The sequence below is a fragment of the Rattus rattus genome, chromosome 6, assembly GCF_011064425.1.
Source record: "Rattus rattus isolate New Zealand chromosome 6, Rrattus_CSIRO_v1, whole genome shotgun sequence".
Lineage (NCBI taxonomy): Eukaryota > Metazoa > Chordata > Mammalia > Rodentia > Muridae > Rattus > Rattus rattus.
This window is the reverse complement of record NC_046159.1, coordinates 15,304,105-15,324,001: the sequence shown is the minus strand read 5'-3', so window position 1 is coordinate 15,324,001 and position 19,897 is coordinate 15,304,105. Positions and strand designations below refer to the sequence as shown.

The 19,897-nt window shown below is 47.1% G+C and overlaps 1 protein-coding gene across 2 annotated transcripts in view; it reads left to right on the top strand.

Moving 5' to 3' along the window:
• Etv6 (ETS variant transcription factor 6) overlaps nucleotides 1-19,897 on the top strand; it is a 234,570-nt gene that overhangs the window by 87,905 nt on the left and 126,768 nt on the right. For both annotated transcript variants that reach the window (XM_032905549.1, XM_032905548.1), the window contains exon 2: nucleotides 12,028-12,157. In XM_032905549.1, the coding sequence (XP_032761440.1) occupies nucleotides 12,028-12,157 (130 nt within the window). The remainder of the gene's footprint in view (nucleotides 1-12,027; nucleotides 12,158-19,897) is intronic.

The following is a 19,897-nucleotide window of genomic DNA, read 5'->3' as shown; positions in this document are numbered from 1 at the left end:
AAGCTACATATCCATTCGCTAGCACAGCTTTCCTAACACCGCGACCCTTTAAGACAGTTCTTCATGTTGTGATTGACCTCCAGCCGTATGAGATGCAGTTTCTCATCTGTCGATGCTATTACTGTAATTTTGCTACTGTTATGATTCATACTGTAAATGGGTTTCCTGATGGTCTGAGGTGATCCCTGTAAAAGTTTTGTTCAAATCCCCAAAGGGGTCTCGACCAGATTGAGATCTGCTGGCAGGAGAAGGTTTCTGAGGCCTGAGTTGGTGGAAGAGAAGGAAGGGAGTAAGCGCCGTCTTTACCAGCTTCTCCCACGCTCTTGCCACATGCACCCCACGGGCAGAGAACAAGGATTCGGGGACAAACTTTAGAACCTGAGGCTAAGCTTGTTCCTTGGGTGGCCTCCGAGGAAACCAGGGCCAGTAAGGGAAGATGACGAACCACCTTGAGCCTACCTGGGTGGAGCAGGTTGTCACGTGTAGGTCATATGATGTCACTCAGACGCCCTGCATCACCACTGCTCACCTGTGCTATGGGGAAAGGTAGCACAGTGGTAATCGACTCAGGAGGGAGGAAATTGGCACGCAGAGTAACTCGGCTTCTACAGACTGTTACGAAGCAGAATTGCGTACCCCGTGTCTTCACTGATTTTACTTCTCTCAGTCGTGACTTCAGGCGTCGATTCTCAGCCGTAACCGAGCGCATCAGAATCACCTGGGAGGGTTAATATTAATGTCTGGCTCATATGCCCAAAGACTTTGATTTGCTCCAATACTGGGTTGTTCTGGTTTTCTTGTTCCTTTGTGTCTTTTAAGTTCCTCTGGGTAGTTCTGACAGTTAGCCAAGATTCGGAGTATCTGATCAAAGAATGTGTGTTTCCTAAACTGTTGACTGATCCTGAATCCCCGAGGTACATATGAATTCAGGCATATTTTTCTTTTTTTTTTTTTTAATTTTTTTTTTATTTATATGAGTACACTGTCGCTGTCTTCAGATACACCAGATCTCATTACAGATGGTTGTGAGCCACCATGTGGTCGCTGGGAATTGAACTCAGGACCTCTGGAAGAGCAGCTGGTGCTCTTAACCGCTGAGCCATCTCTCCAGCCCCCAGGCATATTTTTCATGTAGCATTAAATACTAACATTTCTAATGAAGGCATGAAATCCCATATAAAATGGATGATCAATCTTCAGAAAACTATAAGAATTTAGTTCCTTCCTTGTTATTTTAAGCTGCTAAATATTCTGCTAACTGGTGTTATCACACGTCACGCATGTATTTTTTATTTTGTTCTCAATTTGACTGCTTATTGTTCCGAATGGTAAAAATGACAGCATCTCTGTAGTCATACTCACTCATCAGCAAGAGGTCAATAAATAAATCGCCAGAAACCCTAACCCCGGGATCCCTCTAACCACGACAGCAGTGAAGAAAGAGCTACCTGTCTCTTCTAATTGTGAAGTTTGTGTCCAAGAGTTTAAAAAAAAAAAGACGGTAAATTTTGTTTTTGGCAAGTTTACATAGAGAATGCTTTCTGAACGTAGAAACCCAGGAAGACAACCTATGTGGTTGGTTGTAAGGTGGTTTGTGTAATGGGGTGGGGGTATCCTAGAGCAGTGGTTTTCCATCTTCCTAGTACTGCGACCCCTTAGTACAGTCCCTCATGTTGTGGTGACCCTAATTTTGCTACTGTTAGGAATCGTAATGTAAATATTTCGGAGATAGGGGTTTGTTAGAGGGGTCGCAACCCACAGGTTGAAAACCCTGTCCTAGAGTATTTGATTTGTTTTGCTTTGTTTTATCGGGGGACAGGGAGCAGAATTCCGCCTCCTCAGTCAGTGCTTTCACCTCAAATAACAATAATTTCCCATTTGCTACACCAGGACGGGTTTAATTCTTAAAGTCAGCAGCACGCGGGACTTTTGTGTCCCTTGTCGTAACCAGAGCCGTCGATTCTGGAAGCACAGAAATACTGTGTAAGGCTCAGCTCGTTTCTTTGGAGGAGCACAGGGTAGCAGTAAGGGCTGGGTGTTGTTAGCCCCGTGTCTCAGAAACACTGGGATGTGGACTCGATTTTTCTTCCTTGCTTTTAAACTCATCGTTAATTGGTTGCATTGCGAATTGTCTTGGTAGTGAGCATTTTCTGGAGATGTAAATCTTTTCTGACTTAATTTGTACTCATTTCTCTAGATACGGTTTACAGGGGCTTTGCTGTCATTTCTTTTGTTTTGTTTCCTATTTAGTTTTCTTTCTCAGCCCCACGCAGAGGCAGTGGAATCATCTGATGGGGAACAGAACAGAAACTTCTTCACTTTGACCTTGGTAGTACATGTGGCCTGCTGGGGTTAGGGAATCAGATAAGACCCCAGCTGCCATGGGGCTGCCTGGCCTGGGCCAGCAGCAACACTACATAGTACAGGCCATGCCTCGTGCAGCTGACCGGGAGGAGTGGAATGTAATCTTCCTGTCTGAGATCTGCTGTCTGATTTAGAACACTTGAGGTTTCTCACACGGCATAAGCAGCCCGCTTAGGCTATGGATGTCTTATTAGGAGACATTACAGGACTGAAAGTCCTTTTGGTTTTAAAGAGGTCTAAACTGCTGCGCCCCCTCCCCATATCCCCCCCACCCCCACCCCCACCCCGCCTTTGCTGCTAATTTGCTGACACTGTGAGTTTGACTTCCAAGATACAGGCCTTAAAGAAAGGAGAAAGAACAGGGCTGTGAATGGTGCTGTGTAACAGCAAAAAGGGATGGGAGGAGGGGGAGGAGGAGGGGAAGGAGGGGGAGGGGAGAAGGGGGAGGAGGAGAAGGGGGAGGAGGAAGGGGAGGAGGAGGAGGGGAAGGAAGAGGGGGAAGGAAGTCACACAAAGCAGGTAGTGGGATTCAGAGTTACTGAAGTGGCGCTTAAGCAATCTGCCAGAGCCTGACCTTGAACTTTCCCTTGGGTTTTCAGTCCCATGAGTCCCAGGACAGCTCCCACGCCGGGGGCCCAGTGAATGATGCACAGGGGCTACGGTGTGGCAGTGGCACACGCCTGAAGGTCTCTTCTCATTGGCGGGGCGAAATTGAGAAGCCTCTCTAATGGTGCCCCCGATACAAATAAATGGCAACTCTCTCAGTTCATTACTTGTTAGCCCCAGGCAGGGACTGCGCAGATTGGCTGATTGTAATAGCCAAACCATTAAAGGGAATAGCATTAATGGAGGAGAAAGCAGCTAATAAGGTAGCTGAACTTGGCTACAGCGTTGTGCCCAGGGTACATGCTGCTGCTAACTTAAGTACCTGTTTGTTCTGCATCTGGAAATAGCCAGGAAGGAAGAATTTAGTGACCCTCTTTCAAATGGTGGATCCAAAGCTCAGGGGCATTTCTGGCTAACTCGAGACGTTGAAACAGTTTTTCCCAGAGGTAGCACTTGAGGGTCTGTACGAGTAAAACCACTCACCTTTCCTACTGTGAACAACGCTGCCTGCCTGCCCACTCTGAGAACTCACACACTTCACTCGTTTCCCAGGAGCCAATGGCGCGCGCTCCCAAACTCATCTGTTCTCAGCTTCAGGCAGTTGTGTCACTGGAGCTGGGACTAGGGTGCCGTCTAGGCCTGGGAGAGGCGTGCATTTAATTCTCCTGTCCAGGTCTGAAGCTTGTAACCTTGCTCGCATGTGCATGATGCTGGGGCCCAGCCAAATGAGCTCACCATCCGTGCATCCGAAGAGCTGGGCCGACTCCATCCACCGTCCTCCCTGGAAACCGCAACCTGGCATGAACAAGAATCGCAGCTCTAGTGGCTGCTTTCCCTTCGTGTCAGAAATATCCAAGAAATTCAGAAAAGTTAAAAGGAAGAGAAAAGAATTCTGTGCTGAACCACTCCCAGGAGTGGAAAGGTTCTTAATTAAACTATTTTAAAGTCAGAACGATAAAGGAATGAATGTGAGGTTTTTATTGTTTTGGATTTGGTTTTCTGGGGTTTTTTGTTTGTTTTAACTTTGATGCCCTAGTCCTAGAGGTACCTGCGTTTACATCTTTAGGGTCTGATTGATAGATAAGTGGATACTAGATTCGATATTCCCGTGGTGTATGAGGCAGGGAATACATTTACCTTCACCATTGTTAACAAGCTTTCACTCTCCAGAGAGTGTTAGATTGTATCAAAACAGCATCTTGAAGCATTTGTATGAGCCCCCTCAGTATGGAAACCTCTTTTAGAAAACCTTCCTGTCTCAGTGTAGGTCAGTGTGGGAGATAATCCCACATGCATGTATGCTGGAGCTGTTAGCAGGGCTTCTCCCCTTAGAGCTCAGGTTTGCTTTACCGGCTCTGCCTCCTAAGTAGTCCCTGGCTGTTGATTTCGTTTGAATGAGGATCCTTCAAAGGCTTGGCCCCAAAGTGGCGGGTGCTATTGGGAGGTAAAGTACCCTTTTAAGAGATAAGGCCCTATGAAGAGGTGCCTCAGTGGTTATGAGCATTGACTGCTCTTCTAGAGGACCTGGGTGTGATTCTCAGCACCCACATGGTGACTCACAACCATCTGTGACAACAGTTCTGAGGGACCTAATGCCCTCCCTGGCCTCTGTGGGCACCAGGAATACACATGAAGCAGAACACTCTCATATAAAATAAAAATAAATGAATCTTTTTTTTTTTTAAAAAAAGAGGGTTGGGAGAGGGAGGGAGTGAGGGATAGAGGGGGGGAGAGAGAGAGAGAGCGAGAGAGAGAGAGAGAGAGAGAGCTCCCTTTCTCTGTGTTTGCTTCTCTGTCTTCCATAAAGTGATTTACGTGATATCCTGCCTTGCCACAGACCCATAGTCACAAGGCCTGTTGATCACAGACTGAACTTTTAAAACTGAGAGCCAGGACAAAACTTTCCTTGTCCTAAGTACTCGTTCCAGTGATGGAATGCTGACTAAGGCACAGGGAATGCTGCACTCTTTCTTATACTCACTTCTCTGATACTTGAAGACATCTTGGAGAATCTTGTAAGACTTAAAGAAGGCCATCGACCTCATACAGCCTCGCTGACTTTACCGTTCCTTATTTAGGAATGTCTGTCCCCAGGCCCTTGAAGGAGCCTTTCCTAGACACTGTCCGCTGTGATTTCTGAATGCCAACTTGCCTCCTTAGGACATAAGTCCTGTCTATTAAGTGAGTGTTGACAGGGTCCTTTCCTGCCCCTCACTTTTAAAATCCCATCTACACATTTAGATTTGATGTTCTTGAAGAGTTGGAAAGGGTTGAGTAAGAGAAATGGTTTCTCGTTAGGGGAAACATTAGGAATAAAGAGTGAGATATTTTTACAGTCACCGTGATGAGATCTCTGTACAACGTAAAGCAATTAAACACACGAGCAAATCTGTAGGCGCTTTGCTGGTTCTACTGATTGGTGCAAAGTAAACACACACCCCTGTGTGAATTCTAATGGTCGCCCCTGTAAAGAGGCCATGCGGGGACAAACTTCCCAGACATTGTATACGCTTTTTCTTCTAGCCCAATCCATTTACTTTCTGCTCACGTGGTAACATTGCAGGCTTAGGGACGTGGGTACCTGGTTTTGACAGTTCTGTCGGATGAGCCACTGGGGTTCTCTGCAAACTGAGGACAGGCGTCAAGCGAAGAACTGTTTGTTCCAAGGTCACTGCACTTCATACAAGTCACCTCTTAGGAGTCCCCGTAAACTGCCAAGCCACTGGTGATTGGCCAGTGGTACTCGAGTGCAGCTTCTTGATTCTCCTCTTTATAAGAAGCAGTTCAGTGGAGTGGAGTTAGACCAGCCTGTACCCACATAACCAGCTCGGCCGTCTCCCAAGCCGGTGACTGAATGAGTTGCTTAATTAAGCCTTACCGCCTCAGATCAGGCTCCCTACTGCAGGTTGGTGATAAGGATGCCTTCTTGGCAGCGTTCTTGAGAGGCGTGAACACCTCCACGAGAAGAAGCACACAACGTCCCTTAATGGTTTTGTTGATTTTTGAAGTAACTGTGTTTTGCAGCTCTCTTTGCATTCAGAGATGCATTAGGTGTTCATCTGTTTTTATGGGTAGAATGATAAGGCATTGCTTTTGTGGCTTGGCTGGTGGTGGTGGTGGTTGGTTGCGGTGTTGGGGGCTCGAACCTAGGACCTTGTGTATGTTGGGTAAATTCTACCACCGAGCTGCTGCACAGCCCCAACCTAGAATTTAAATGTCAGAGCCATTCTAGAAATACAAGGACCTGGAGTCAATTAATTCAGAATAAGGACTACAGGCCTAGAGTGAGTGAACATTAGAATATTTCTTAGTGATGGGGAGGGGAGCATCGGAGTGATGCTTTAGTGCAAGACTTGATGGCAGGGCTTACTATTAATGTACCCTTCCTGTCTCCTTTATAACGCCCCTGCATGCAGATAATAGGTGTGGGTAGAGGGCGATTGAAGGTGAGATGATTTAACTCCATCCCTTTGACAAATGCAGTGCCTTGCCTTCTGAATCTGAACCACCTGCTCTATCCATCGTCAAAGGCTTCCAGAGAAAACGAGAGCCCGTCTCCCGAGAAGAACCCTGCCAGCTGAGGGTGTATGGTTTGCCCCTCAAGAGGGCTATCTGGGCCATCAGGGTAACTCAGGGAGGAAGCTGCACAAACAGGAATGTGACTCCCACCCATGTTACTTTCCACAGGGAACGCCCGTTTGTCTTCCCTGAGACACTGATGGGTATCCTGCCAGGGAGTTTTAACATCCAGATACCGTTTGGGTTAGAGAGTGACGATCCAAGTAGAGGTTTCTCTTGGGAAGGACCTGAATACCCAGAAGCATTTGAGCTCTTGGTTTTAGAAGTCTCCTTTCTGGGAGGAGGAGAAATCACCATAACTCGTCGTCTGCATTCGCCTTCCTGCTTCACTATTCCTGCGTGTCTGGATACCTGTGAGGATCTTCCTCAGCCCGGTTGTTCTTTCTAGGGACATATTGTTTCTTTCTAGGGACACTCCAAAAATATATCTGTGGTTGCATATGCATACTTTCTCAAGTTCTTTAAGTGTATTTCACCGAATCCTGGGTTGGACAAAATAGTGAATGTACTTTTATTTTTTTAGACAAGTGAAGAAATAGATGTTTGGGAGCATTTTAGTTAGGGTTTTTATGTGCGCCTGTAATGCAGAGACCTAGAAAATGGTGCAGGTAGATTTTTATTCATGTGGTTTTTTTTTAAAAAAAAATAATAATGTATAGATGTGGTTTGTTAGTAAAAGCATTCTCATCCAAAGCACATTTAGTGAGAGCCAACACCACTAATCCTGAATCATTTTGCAGCCAGAATAGAATATTTAAGTAGTCGTTTGCTTTCGTTTTCCTGCTGCTTTGATAAAACATCCTGTCAAGAAGCAACTTGACAAAGGGTTGTTTTGGTTCACAGTTCTGTGGGATTGTCCATCATGGCGGGGAGAGAATGGTAGCTGGAGCTTCAGACATCTGGTTCTGTCACAACCACAGTGCAGAAAAAGAGCATCCTTGTGCTTAGCATGCTGTCTCCTCTTTGTACAAGATCCGGACCAAGGGGATGGTGCTGCCCATAGTGGACTAGCCTTCCCACTGTAACTATCCTCATCACCGGCTGGTCTGCAGGCTCATCTCCCAGTTAGTTCTAGATCTCATTGAGTTGCCATTTGAGATTAACTATTGCATTGAGTGTTCCTGCTTGTTTAGTAGTCACAGTATAGCTAGCTTGTCAGAGGAGGGATTTCTTCTGTGCAGTGTTAAGGTTGGTTACAGGACAAACTTTAGCTGCGTTCCCTCAAACTTTTGGAGGTACGGCAGCCCGATCTTTCTCTGCTGTTTTTACATCTTCTCTGGGCTGCGGTGTTCACTGTCGTGGTGGGACACCACCATGCAGCAGATGAGAGGCGCCTACGGCAGCATTCTTACCATAACCCAGAAAGCAGTCACTGCTCAGTCCCATGACACTCGAGACTTTCCACGCAGGCTTCGGAAACCAAATCGGAGATAGAATCTTGGCGTTTACAGTGTGGTTGGAGCGATTTCTAGAAAGAATTCCTCAATCAAGGACATCTAACTTTTAAAAAAAATTACCCACTAGTCATCTTCCCACAAGAACACCCTCCCTTGATTCATAACATGCTTTGTCTATATTTCCGAAGGTATTTGATTAGCAGTAGGCTTATCCTTTATAGGTAACAGTGTAAGAATCAGTGTGTGAATGGACCAGAGTGGTCCCCATAATTTACAGAAGCTCTCTGGTGAATAATTCAGAAGGGGGAGATGCTCGTGGTATTAATAGTTCTGAGCTTCTGACCTTTCTAGAATGGGCCTGGGAAGGAGTGAGTGGAGGGAAAGATGTCGGTTTCCTGTACAGGATGAATGAGTGAACCGCTTTTACGCGGAAGTTCCACGTTCACGGGTTAAAAATGAGCACAGTCAGATTGCTACCCTTCATTAGCCCTTCATGCTGTAGGCGGCGTTGAAGGGAGGACATGTAAATAACTTCAAGTCCAATAAGCTGCTCTTATAGGAGCATACATTTTGAAAGGGTTCTACAATGGTTAGCGAAATGTCCGTGTTTCATCCCTGGCCTTCAGCTGTTTTCAACCTTCCTCTCCCTTCCTGAAGCTTCCTGTACCTTCTTCCCTCCTCGTGGATATTACAGTTGACCTCAGAAACTACAACACTTCCCCTTTGTCCAACAGCTCGGCGTGGTGGGTTGTGTCTGCCCATCTGAGAGCAGCATCCCCACCCCGCCCAGCCCCGCCCCCACCCAGCCCCGCCCCCGCCCCGCCGAATCTAACACTAACACGCTCACCTCACTAACACGCTCGCTCACCTCACGGCATGTTTAATCACGGCATGGACGTCCGTACGTAGCTCATTCTTTATAATACCTGAATGCATCAGTACAGCTGTCCATACAGTTTAATTTAATTACAGTCATGTGTATAATCCTTTTGGGGAAAATGCTGAGTGTTCCCTGTATTAAAATAAAGCTCCCTTGGATTTCGTCTGGCTGACTGTTTTCTTTAGAGGCGAATCAGCCAACATTTACTATGCTAGATACCTTCAGATAGAGTCAAGCCAGAGGAGTAGCAGTAGTGAGGATAAAGAAATCCCTTGATTCGGAATGTTGGATGTGCATTTCCTTTAAGCCCCCCCCCCCCCATGTAGGTGTCTCTAGCTGAGATAGCTGTGTGTTTTTCTAGTTCCTGGTAGCTGCTGATGGGCCAACATGGAGATTAAGTGCATGGCTGTAGTACGTCACTGTAGAAGTCAGAGAGACAAAGTGCATTAAGCCCCCAGCTTCATGTTCTGTCCTGAGAAAAGAGCCCACGTGCTGGGTAGCAGTCTCCTGGGGTTTCTTCTGCCAGATGCCAAGCCCAGGGGTCCAATAGGTAATCATTGCAGCCCACAGGTTGATCAAGGCCTGAGAAACACATCTCGCATTTCTCCTGTGTGGTCAATGTAGCAGCTCCTCTGTTGTGGATGGGTGTTTTCACGGATCCTTTCACATGGGGCTTCCTGACCTCCTCACCTTATAGCTGCCCAGTCTGGAGCCATCATCCGGCATGAGAGTCCAGGTGCCGCAGTCACTCTGGCTTGCTGCAGCCACAGTGCAATGAGGGTACGGCAGAGCAGTAATGTAGGTGAGGACTCTGTGTACTGTGAAGGTGACTCCCAGCCAGACTCTGGTAGCTGGGCCGATGGTCGGTCTCCCACAATGCAAAGTAGAAACATCTTGGGAGGAGACTGGAGAAAGGGACCTCCTCTCTCACAGACAAGCTAAAGGTTCCTTCGAGCCCTTGCTCTGAGAGAGAAGTCGTTATGTTACAAAACACCATCTCTTTTGTTTTGTTCTCTCACCCTCGTGACGTTGCTTTTGCAGACCCCTTGGCTGTCCCAGGCTTCTTCATCAACAGTTCCACTTCTGTAAAAGCCATAACAAAATAAACCTATTTCTGGAAATAAAGTTAACTGTTGATACCTAGATACAGGATGAGACCAGGGGCTCGTTTGAGAGGCATAGAGAGTTTTTTAGGTAACATCACGATGCTGTACTTGAAATGCTGGGGAGCTTTTCTGGAACTGGGACCCCTCACCAGATTGAAGATGTGTTTCTCGGAGATGCAATTATTACCCCACATGGCCCCAGAGAAAACACACAAAAGAGTAACTTATGTGCAGGTGCTTAAGATACTTGATGTTTCGGAGGGTTTTGTTGTTGTTTTGTTTGTAAGGGAAGTTGAATGTTTTGTGTCGTGATCATCATGGTTGATGTAGAGATCCGGTCTAGGTGTGTGGGCTTGCCCTGGGTTCACTAGTACAGCTCTACAGTGTGTGTTTAAACAGATATTGTCGCTGCCTCCTTGCTGCTAGAAGATGCCTTAGGGATGGTATGGTGAGTCCTTATGTATATACACGTATGTAGTGTGTGTGTGTGTGTGTGTGTGTGTGTGTGTGTGTGTGTGTAAAATTGAAATGCCCCACTCCCAACTTTTCAGGTTCTGAGCAGAAGAAACACTTGACTTTGGTTACAAGGCCAAGGGAACTCCTCTTCCTCCTCTTACTATTTGATGAACTATATAGCATTACAAGACCTGACTCTTGTAGTCTAGGCTAGCCTTTCCTCACGATACTGTCCAGGCTCTTCTAGCTTTTAAGTTCTGGGATCACACGTGTGCACAGCTGGCCCAGGCCGCCTTGTATCACCTTAATCTAGGATTTTCTTTAGCTCCTGACCTTTATTTTCGTGGTGTCAATTTACTGGTCTTCCCCACCCCCCAAGCTTATTTTCTCACCTTGTATTTCTCAGTTTCGTTTTTCGAAACCATTGACCGTTTTCCACTGACCACTGGAAGTCAATGGCACGTGGAGCTGCGTTTTAGTAGTAGGTTGGAGTTGCAAATTGTACACCTGCTCTTGCTGAACTCGGTAGCTGCTTTCAAGCGACTGTTCCGACTGTCCTCGGATCGCTGTCTGCTTCAGGAGATCTAGCAAATACTGCTTGTTTGAAGTGGAATTGGTGGATCTGTTGTAGCCCTGTTCTCTCCTTGTCACCTGATAGTATCTTTGGTTATTATCAGATAGTTTTTAATAGACCCCTGGGATACCTCAAAGAGAAAGGAAATAATCATTTTCGAGAGGGAGGAAGAAGAGGCAAGGAGACGTTTGTTCATGTAGATTTGGAAGGAAGGACATTTAAAGAATTGGATATTTGCGGTTGTGGTTTTGGTACAGTGAGTCAGCAATAGAATACGTATTTAAGTCACCTGGGACTGTCGCTCTGTTGGAGAAGTGCTGGCTAAGCATGTTTGGATCTCTGGGGTCAGTCCCTAGCACTGAATGACCAGACACGGGCACACCTGTTTGCAATCTTAGCACTCAGTGTAGAAGCAGGAGGATCAGGAGTTCAAGGCCATTCATGGCTACGCAGTGAGTTGGAGCCCAGCCTGGGCTACAAGAGTCCATTTCTTGGAACAGAAGACAGAAAATAAATCTAAATCTTAGCCTTTGGACTTAGAAGTCATTGCTTTCCCACTCACTGTTATAGCGCACTCCTGCTGGATTCAAGTATTGAATCCTACTCTGATTAGAAGTTGCAGATTTTGCCAGAGAAGAGAAAACATGGTTTGAATGCATTGGTGACATTCACTGTGTGGCATTTTGGGGGGTTTCTTTGGAACACTACTCTTTGAATGTCTTGTTTTGTGTTACCTTAGTCTTCCTCATTCTGGGAACAAACCACTAATTCGGACACCTGTTGACCTGAATCCCAGCACCCTGTTTTTAACCTTTCCAGTGTTCTTTGCTTACTAGTTTGGTTTGAAAATCAGAATAGAAAGAACTTAAAAGGCACCAGTGGGCTTCTCGTATTCCAGGATGACCATGTGTGTGGCTCAACACAGTTGTGTCTGCCAGGGTCATGTTGGTGCATCGTAAGGTTAGACACTCATGGATCCTGACGCCCCGCCCGCCTTTTGCTAAGACTTTCGTACCTCTGCTGGCTGCAACATTTCATTTTCTTTTCTCCCTCTTTTCCCAACAGCAGGAACGGATTTCATCTACACCCCCAGAGAGCCCAGTGGCAAGCTACGGTCCCTCGACTCCACTTCATGTCCCAGTGCCTCGGGCGCTCAGGATGGAGGAAGACTCGATCCACCTGCCAGCACACCTGCGTGAGTGTTTGCCTTCGAGGAGAAGGAAGTCGGGGAGGGGAAGGACAGGCAGGCGGAGTGCTGGCCCATGAGGATCCCAGGGAGAGGCTCTGGGTATGAGATGGTGTTCTTCGTGTGACCTGGCTGGCTGACCTAGAGTCTTTGACCCTTACCCCACAATGGCTTTGGAAAGTTTGAGGCTCCTGTCCCTTATTTCTCAGTATTTTCACAAGGACATAGCAGGACCCTAAAATACCTCACATACGACAGAGTTAACGTAACCCTAGGAGGCCGGACGAGTTTTATTTTCCTTGATGTTTTTATCTCTTAAGTTCATACACGGTCCGGCTTCATATTTTCTTTTTTCTAGTTGTGGGTTTGGACTCATTGCTTTAAGAAGTCTTTTTGGTTGTGTGTGTGTGAAGGGGGAGGGTTGTGTTTGGGTGTGTGCCAAGGTGCATGTATGGAGATTGGGGGGAATTGTTTGGGAGTTGGGTCTCCTTCCAACATGGGTTCTGAGGAGGCTTGAACCCAGGCTTAGACCTGCCAGGCAAGTGCAGTTACCTGCCAGCGTTAGTCTCCAAAGCATTGACCCCTGCTGTGTCCTTTCTGTCAGCTCCTCCTCTCATGGTACCCAGCTTAGAGGATAAAATGTGACAGGAGCATCCAGAGAAAAATAACCCCCTGATCCCTGGTAGCCAAGAAAATGCCAGTTCCTCTGGCATGAATGTTGTCTGCAGGGCACATGTCCAGGTTCTAGAGGGCACTGGGGTCGCCTTAGGCCTTTCAGACGCGGAATTGTTTTGCCCACTGTTCCTTGGCCTGACTGTGGTCCCCAGGTTGTCCTGCTTTCTTTGTGTATCTTTCCTCAGAAGATGCTGCTGAAAGTAGGGGACAAGGGGACAGGGGATGCAGTCTCAGTAAATAAGGTGATTTGTGCCGTGTTGGGGGTAGGTCTCCAGCAGTACTGTGGGGCATCCCTCTGCCTACAGTAAGGATGCTGCTTTGGTGTTGAGAGGGACCCAACCCCTCTCCTCCTCCTCCAGTGTTTACAGCGTGTCTCCTCATGGGACCCAGACACCGCTGCTTTACTTCTTCAGCAGGGAGGTAAAAGGTGCAGCTTCATTGTAGCCTTACACCCTCTGCAGCAGACTTGAGAAGAAGAGGTTGGGCTGTCGTCCTTGGAAAGTAGAACTGTCTGGGTTCCAGTAGAGCAGACAGACCTGGAAATGACACAACAGGCAGGAGCAATTTTACCGCCAGATACTGTCCTGTATAGTTACTTCAGGAATGTTCACCTTGGGTAGAGCGTGCGCGTGCCATGCAGACAAAAACCCCTGCATTAAACCTCACTTACTGGCTTTGCCAATCCATACTTAGCCTGTGCTCTGCCAGACACTCTCACAGGTGCTCTGGGTACCAAGATGCAGAAAGCAGCACTCTGCTTCTGTACAGCATAAAAATTACCGACGGTTACCCCAGATACAGCGGAGTTTCCTTCATACTAATTCGATTCCTGTATTTTGCAACACTCCTCAAAGGGACCCCCAAGACCTGGTAAGCCTCTGGATACCTTTCAACACACACGAGCTCTTTGCTGGAGAAATTACCATAGAAAGACAGACAAGCTTGCAAGCCAACAAGCAGACTTAACTATTGGATCCTCATTCTGAGCTCGCTGTACGATTTAGCTGTGAGTTGGTTATTTATTTCATCTTTCTTTCTCTCATGTTTGCGCTTGGAGAAGAGAATACTTAACAGTCCTTCTGATTTTAAAGATGGCAAGTCTCATTCCTACCATCAGTATCCCCGTCTGGAACTGTGCTTTAGTTTCTCTTGAGAGAAACTTCCTCATGGAATCACGTCTGTACTACTACTGGATGTATTAGCCTCTATAATATGGAGACACACAGACACACACACACAGACACACACACACACACACAGAGACACACACACACAGACAGACAGACACACAGACACACAGAGAGACAGATACACAGACACACACACAGACATACACACACACACACACACACACACACACACACACACACACACACACATGGCTCATTGGAATGACTTATAGGCTATAGTCCAACTAATCTAGTAATGGTTAGCAGTAAACACAAAGTCCAAGAACTAGAAGTTGCTCAGCCCCACAGGCTGATCAGAGCGCACTGGAATCCCAGTGCTTTGGTGAAGGGTTAGATGTGCAGGCAGGAAGAGGGCAAGCAGGCAGAGAGCAAAAAGCTTCCTTCTTCTGTGTCTTTATAGAGATGTCCAGCAGGAGGTATGGTCTATGCTAAAGGTGTGATTTCCCACCTCAAGATTTGGATTAGAGGTCGCGTGTCTTCTAGCCTTAAGACCCAGACCAAAGGTGAACATTGCTACCCCAAAGATCTGGACTACAAGTGGATTTACCCACTTCAAACCAAGCAGAAAATCGCACAGGGGTGCCTTTTATTTCTGGATTGTAGTTTATTCCGGCTTTGGCCAAGTTGGTAACCAGAAATAGTCCATACACCAACAGATCACTAGCTGTAGCACACCGTCATAATAGTGATAAGTTGGGCATGGTGGCCAATGCCTTAATCCCAGCACCGGGAGGGGAAAGCAGGTGAATCTGGGTTACTTCAAGGTTAACCTAGCTAGAAAGTGAGAGTCTCCAGGTTATAGAGAGACCCTGTCTCAAGAAAACAAACAAAATTACTAATACCTATTACTACTGTGGCACCATATGAAGCCTTAATATATAAAATTTATTTCAGTCTCACATTAATATCGACAGATACATTTTTCTCTTTACTCCTATATTATAGCATAAAGGCTAACTTCATGTTATACATAAAGAGTTGGAGATTTTTATTTTTATTTTTTTGGCAGTGGTAAGAATCAAACCCATAACTTTTCATATCCTAAGCAAGCGCCGTACCACAGAGCTTTAGCCCAGCCTAGGGCTTTGGGAATTTAAGTAATTTTACAGTATTGGTCACAGAACTAGTAAAATGATAGGGTCAAGATTCAAATCCAGTCTCTTGTAACCTCACAGCTTAGATTCTTAATCTTTATGCTACTGTGCAGCTGTGTGTTTAATCTTCTTGTTGTACATGGATGGATTTAGGGGTGCCACGTGGCCAGTTGTACTGATAGGGCCCCAGATTGTGGCTGGAACTTGTTTTCTGAACTATAGATCTGTTGCTGTAGAACTCATGTGTCATCCTTGGACAGAGGGATGGGTGGATGGATGAATGGATAGATGGACGGATGGTCACCAAGATAATTACCCACCATGGAGTTGTAGCACATTGCTGTGTCCTGGGGGATAATCAGTAGTAAGTTATGGATTCATGTCAGGGCAGTGATTTTGCCTGAGCGTCTCAGCTTAAGCGATAGTTCTCCGTGGTAGTCTGCAGGAGCCCTGTTGTGACACAGTCACTTTCAACATCTGGAATGAATCCTCTAGACATAGAGGTTCCCAGGCTCTTGCCATCTGCCCTCTGCCGGGGCTTTCCAGGCAAGCTAGCCCAGCTTCCCTCCTCCCTCTCTTAGTCTAGGACTGCCTACTCCTTATTCTGAGGAATTCAGTGGTCGCTGACTCTGTGAGGTTGGGCCATGCACTTGAAGACACATCCCAGTTGAGTTTCCAAACCCAAAAGAATAAAATAAATACTCTAGCAAGGGAATTGGGTTACTGCTGTTTCAATCCGGGACTCCAGACAATTCCCAGTAGAATGTGCATGGAAAGTCCGGGGAAGAGTCTGGAGGCAGGACAGCAGCAGGACATTTATGGCATTACAAGGTCGAGGACATTCTCAGATGCCTGTTTCAAAAGAAGAACCAGCCCGGAATGGCTGCCAGTAGCTTCTTTTTGCTGTCTGTCACTGATCTCCAGCTTTAGCTCCTCTCTCTTAGCTTTTTCTTCTCTCATCCTTAAACGAAAATCAGAAAATTTGGAAATCGGGGGGGGGGGGCAGGAATCTAATAGCCGAGATTCTCACACAGAGCCTTTAACACTGTGTTCCACAAACACAAGTCTACTAAAGACCCCAACCTGGCAAATTAGCAGAGTGGTAAAACGAGAGGCTTTGCTTGACTTCTGTTTGCAGACGGGATAAAGGGGAAGTGATAAGTGAAACAAGCGTTAAGTAATGATTACGAGGTGCTAAAGGGACATGCAGGATAGTACAGGCCTTGGTGTGAGAGTCCCCATCACTCTAGTCCTCCGTGCCCAGAACCGCTGAAGATGCCCTTCAGAAGTCCTGCTGCTGACCTCCCTGCTCACGGGAGGACAGATGCATTTATGGAAAGTATAGGAAGGGGGGGTGCGGCCCCCCCTGCAAGCCTAAGTGAGGGTAGAAGGGCTAATGTATGGTCACAGCAGGCCGTGAGAAATGAAAGTTCCCTTCTTTGTATTGAGCACCAGTCAGCCTCTGCGCCCCTGTGAGAACACTGGAAGGACCCCAGGGGTGCAGGGTCAGGCTCACTGCCAATCCTCACCATTGCTTGGAAAGGGGAAGTCTTTTCCCTGTGCTCTTGGGGACTGGGGGACACTTCCTGAGGCCTCCCGAGATGCTACCACTGCGTTTACAGCACAAGCTGCTCTGTTAGATTTGCATCCCCGTGGCCAGATGTCTGAGCAAATAGACTTAAAAGGATGAAGGTTTTATTTTGGTTCATGGTTCTGGACTCCTAGTCTGTGGCCAGTGGCTCCTTTGTGCTGGGCCCATGGCGAGGCAGAACAGGACGATAACATAATAGCAGCCAGGAAGCAGCAGGGAAAGGGAAGGACCGGGGTCCCTCAGCCCCTTGGGGACAAACCTCCAGTCATTTAGCTTCTTTCCGTAGGCCCCACCTTCTAAGGGTCCTACCATATTCTAATAACACCATAGGCTCTGGTGTCCAAGCCTTCTTCATATGGGTCACTAGAGATCCAAAGATCCAAACCATATCAGCATTCATAATGTGTTCATAGGGGTCTTCCCTTTACCAGGCCTCAAACACTGATGTCCAGGCTGAGCCCAGGTAACAAGATAAGTGTGTTTCGGGTGTGTAGGGCAGAACTTAAACAGTTAAGCTCCTTCTTTCAAATCTCTATTAAGCACGATTATCCCATGTTTAGTTGATTTAATCACATTTAATCAGAGGTCGACGCTAATGCCATTTGCCTGAGGACTTTGCATCTCTCTCTGTCCGTTTGGCCCTGCTCAGTCCCTAAGAGTTGATATTAAGAAATGGGAACCCAGGACTCATCCATCATATTTAATAGGGCTTTGGTTTATGATGCTGGGGGTTAATAAACAGCCATCCACACTAACTGTCCTGAGTTTTCCAGAGTCAGGACACCGGAAATAGTCCCCCGGCTGTCCTTCCTTTGCTTGTGAGTCTTTCAGAATTTTCACATTACTACTCCTGCTTGTGTGCGTTTAATAATTTAATCGTGTGCTTTCCTGTGGGAGCCTCACTGCTCACCCACTCTGCTGCTGTGTTTCCTCAGCAGAGTGACTGGGTTTCAGCCAGTTGCACGGCAAGATGGACTTCATCAGAATCCGCACCCAGAGACAGATGTGGCGCCTTGGCTTTAATTGGCTGGAACCATAATTCTGTATACTTTGAAGTCGTGCTTGTCCTCAAAGGCAGAGACAGCCATGGGAGCTAAATATAATCTAGTTAATATTTTACGTGTTGTGAGAAACAAGACGCATCGGTACTCGTTACTTAATCGTGTGGCAGTTCTTGAAGCAGGTGTTCCTGATCCAGCCTAGGTCAATGGACTCCAGGTTCACACAGGGCGGAAAGGGTCTAACGGGACTTGTGCCCTGCACGCTGAGTTTTAGCCTTTTTAGGGGGAGGCGTAGAGGCAAGGTCTCAGGGACTGGAGGATTAGTCCACCAAGGAAAGTGGCTGGAAAATGACGAATAAAGGGTTCTGTGGCAGATGCCACTTGGCCATGGATGGACACAGAGCCTCTGTCAGGCTTGTATGTCCCTTTCGGAAGGCTGAGGGGGAAGTGTCAGGTAGCGTTAGAGCTGAGAATAATGTCTGTCTGTCTGTCTGTCTGTCTGTCTGTCTGTCTCATTTCCTCCCACTGCTCTGATGCCCTTTTGCTTTATTTTCTTGTGAGCTCAGATTCCATTTATTTCTGCGACCTTTGGCAAGGCTGGCTCTAAAGCTCTAAAGAGCACCAGCTCTGAAGACTGAATGGGCTTTAGTCTTGGGACAGTTCTTCCAAGTAGAGGATTCAGCTTCTCTAAGACCAACTTTCCAGTAATGTCTGCTGACTCTTGAGAGGCGAGAGGTTCTTATAAATGACAGAGTCCGTGTGTATAACACTGACACAATGCCTAATAGCGGGGTGGAGGGTAATCCACTACAGGTCTGCTGTGGTCTTCTGTGCAATGTAAGAGGACGCTTCCCCACTCTCAAACTATGTGGGTAGGGTGCATGCTGCTAGCTGTTGGTCTCTTCCGAGAAAGGACCCAGGACTAACTCATCTACTGTCCGCATAGTATCGAGGCTGGCTTTCTTGACTTGCGCTGCGAGCAGGATTTCTCCTCTGACAGTTCTCGTGATTGACAGGCTCCCTCAGTCTGGAACTTTCCCTGGCCTTCCCCTCTCATCTTCTCAGATCTGTCAAACCTTCCTAGGCCCTTGGCCATCAGCAGTGTTCCAGAGGTGACCTCTCCTTACAGCTGCTTGTGACATGTGGTGACGTCACCTCCAGCGGTTGAGGCTAGGGAAGAGCTAATTCCCAGACAGTGTCTTAAAGCAATACTGACTGACTCCTGGCAGAGTTGGTCAAGAAGCTGCGGACATATTTATCATTTATTACGCCTTAAACCTTCCTTTGGGGGATCTTCATGTCTTACATCCAAATGCTCAAAGGTTCTCTGTTTTCCTTGCAGCACACATGGGATAATACAAGAGTCCAGTTTAGCTGCTTCAGATAATTCGAAGGTGGGGTGGGGGTGGGGCTGTCTACATCGGAACAGCCAGACCGGGTGCTTCGGAAGGGAAATTTCCTTTTTGGGTGTGCTGTCTGAAAGAATTTCCGATGCAGGCAGACGTTAATTCCTAGCTCCGTGCTTCCTGATAAGGAAGCGGCTTCAATAAATACAGCTATTTATAGATGTCTCTCTTCTCTCTCTCTTTAAACATATAACCAGAGGTCTATTGACCTTTCCTTTCCCTGCACATTTCGTGCAGTGAGCTGTGCGTACATTTAAGGCAGTTCCTCCAGCAAGAGCTCTGACAGTTGCTGTGACTCTGGGTGGGATCCAGGGTGGGAAACCCAGTCACCTCTTGCATGTCCAGGGCTCTCACATGTGTTCACGTTCTGAACTAGACAGTTAGAAGCCAGCGGAAGTTGCCGGTCCCCGTGTGCTACCCTGTGAGTAGACAGACACATTGCTTGGGCTTTCGTGCTGCTGAGATTACCTGATGTGAACAGATTCAGGGAGAAGCATTGTTTTGGGTCATGGTTTCAGAGAGTTCAGTCCATGGTCAGGGCCCATTGTGAAGTAGACCTTTATGGCCATGAACGTTCGCCAGTGGTGGAGGAATTTCCTCACGGGGTAAGGAGGAAGCAGAGGAGGCCAGGGAAAGATGCCTCCCAAGGACATGTCCCCAATGCCCTGCCTCTTTCCTCCAGACCGAGCTTCCTGTTTCTCCCCATCTTCCAATAATGCCATCATGTCAAGAATCCCTTGATGACTTAATCCAGCCCTAATGATGCAGTTGTCTCTAAAAATGTCCCCGGAC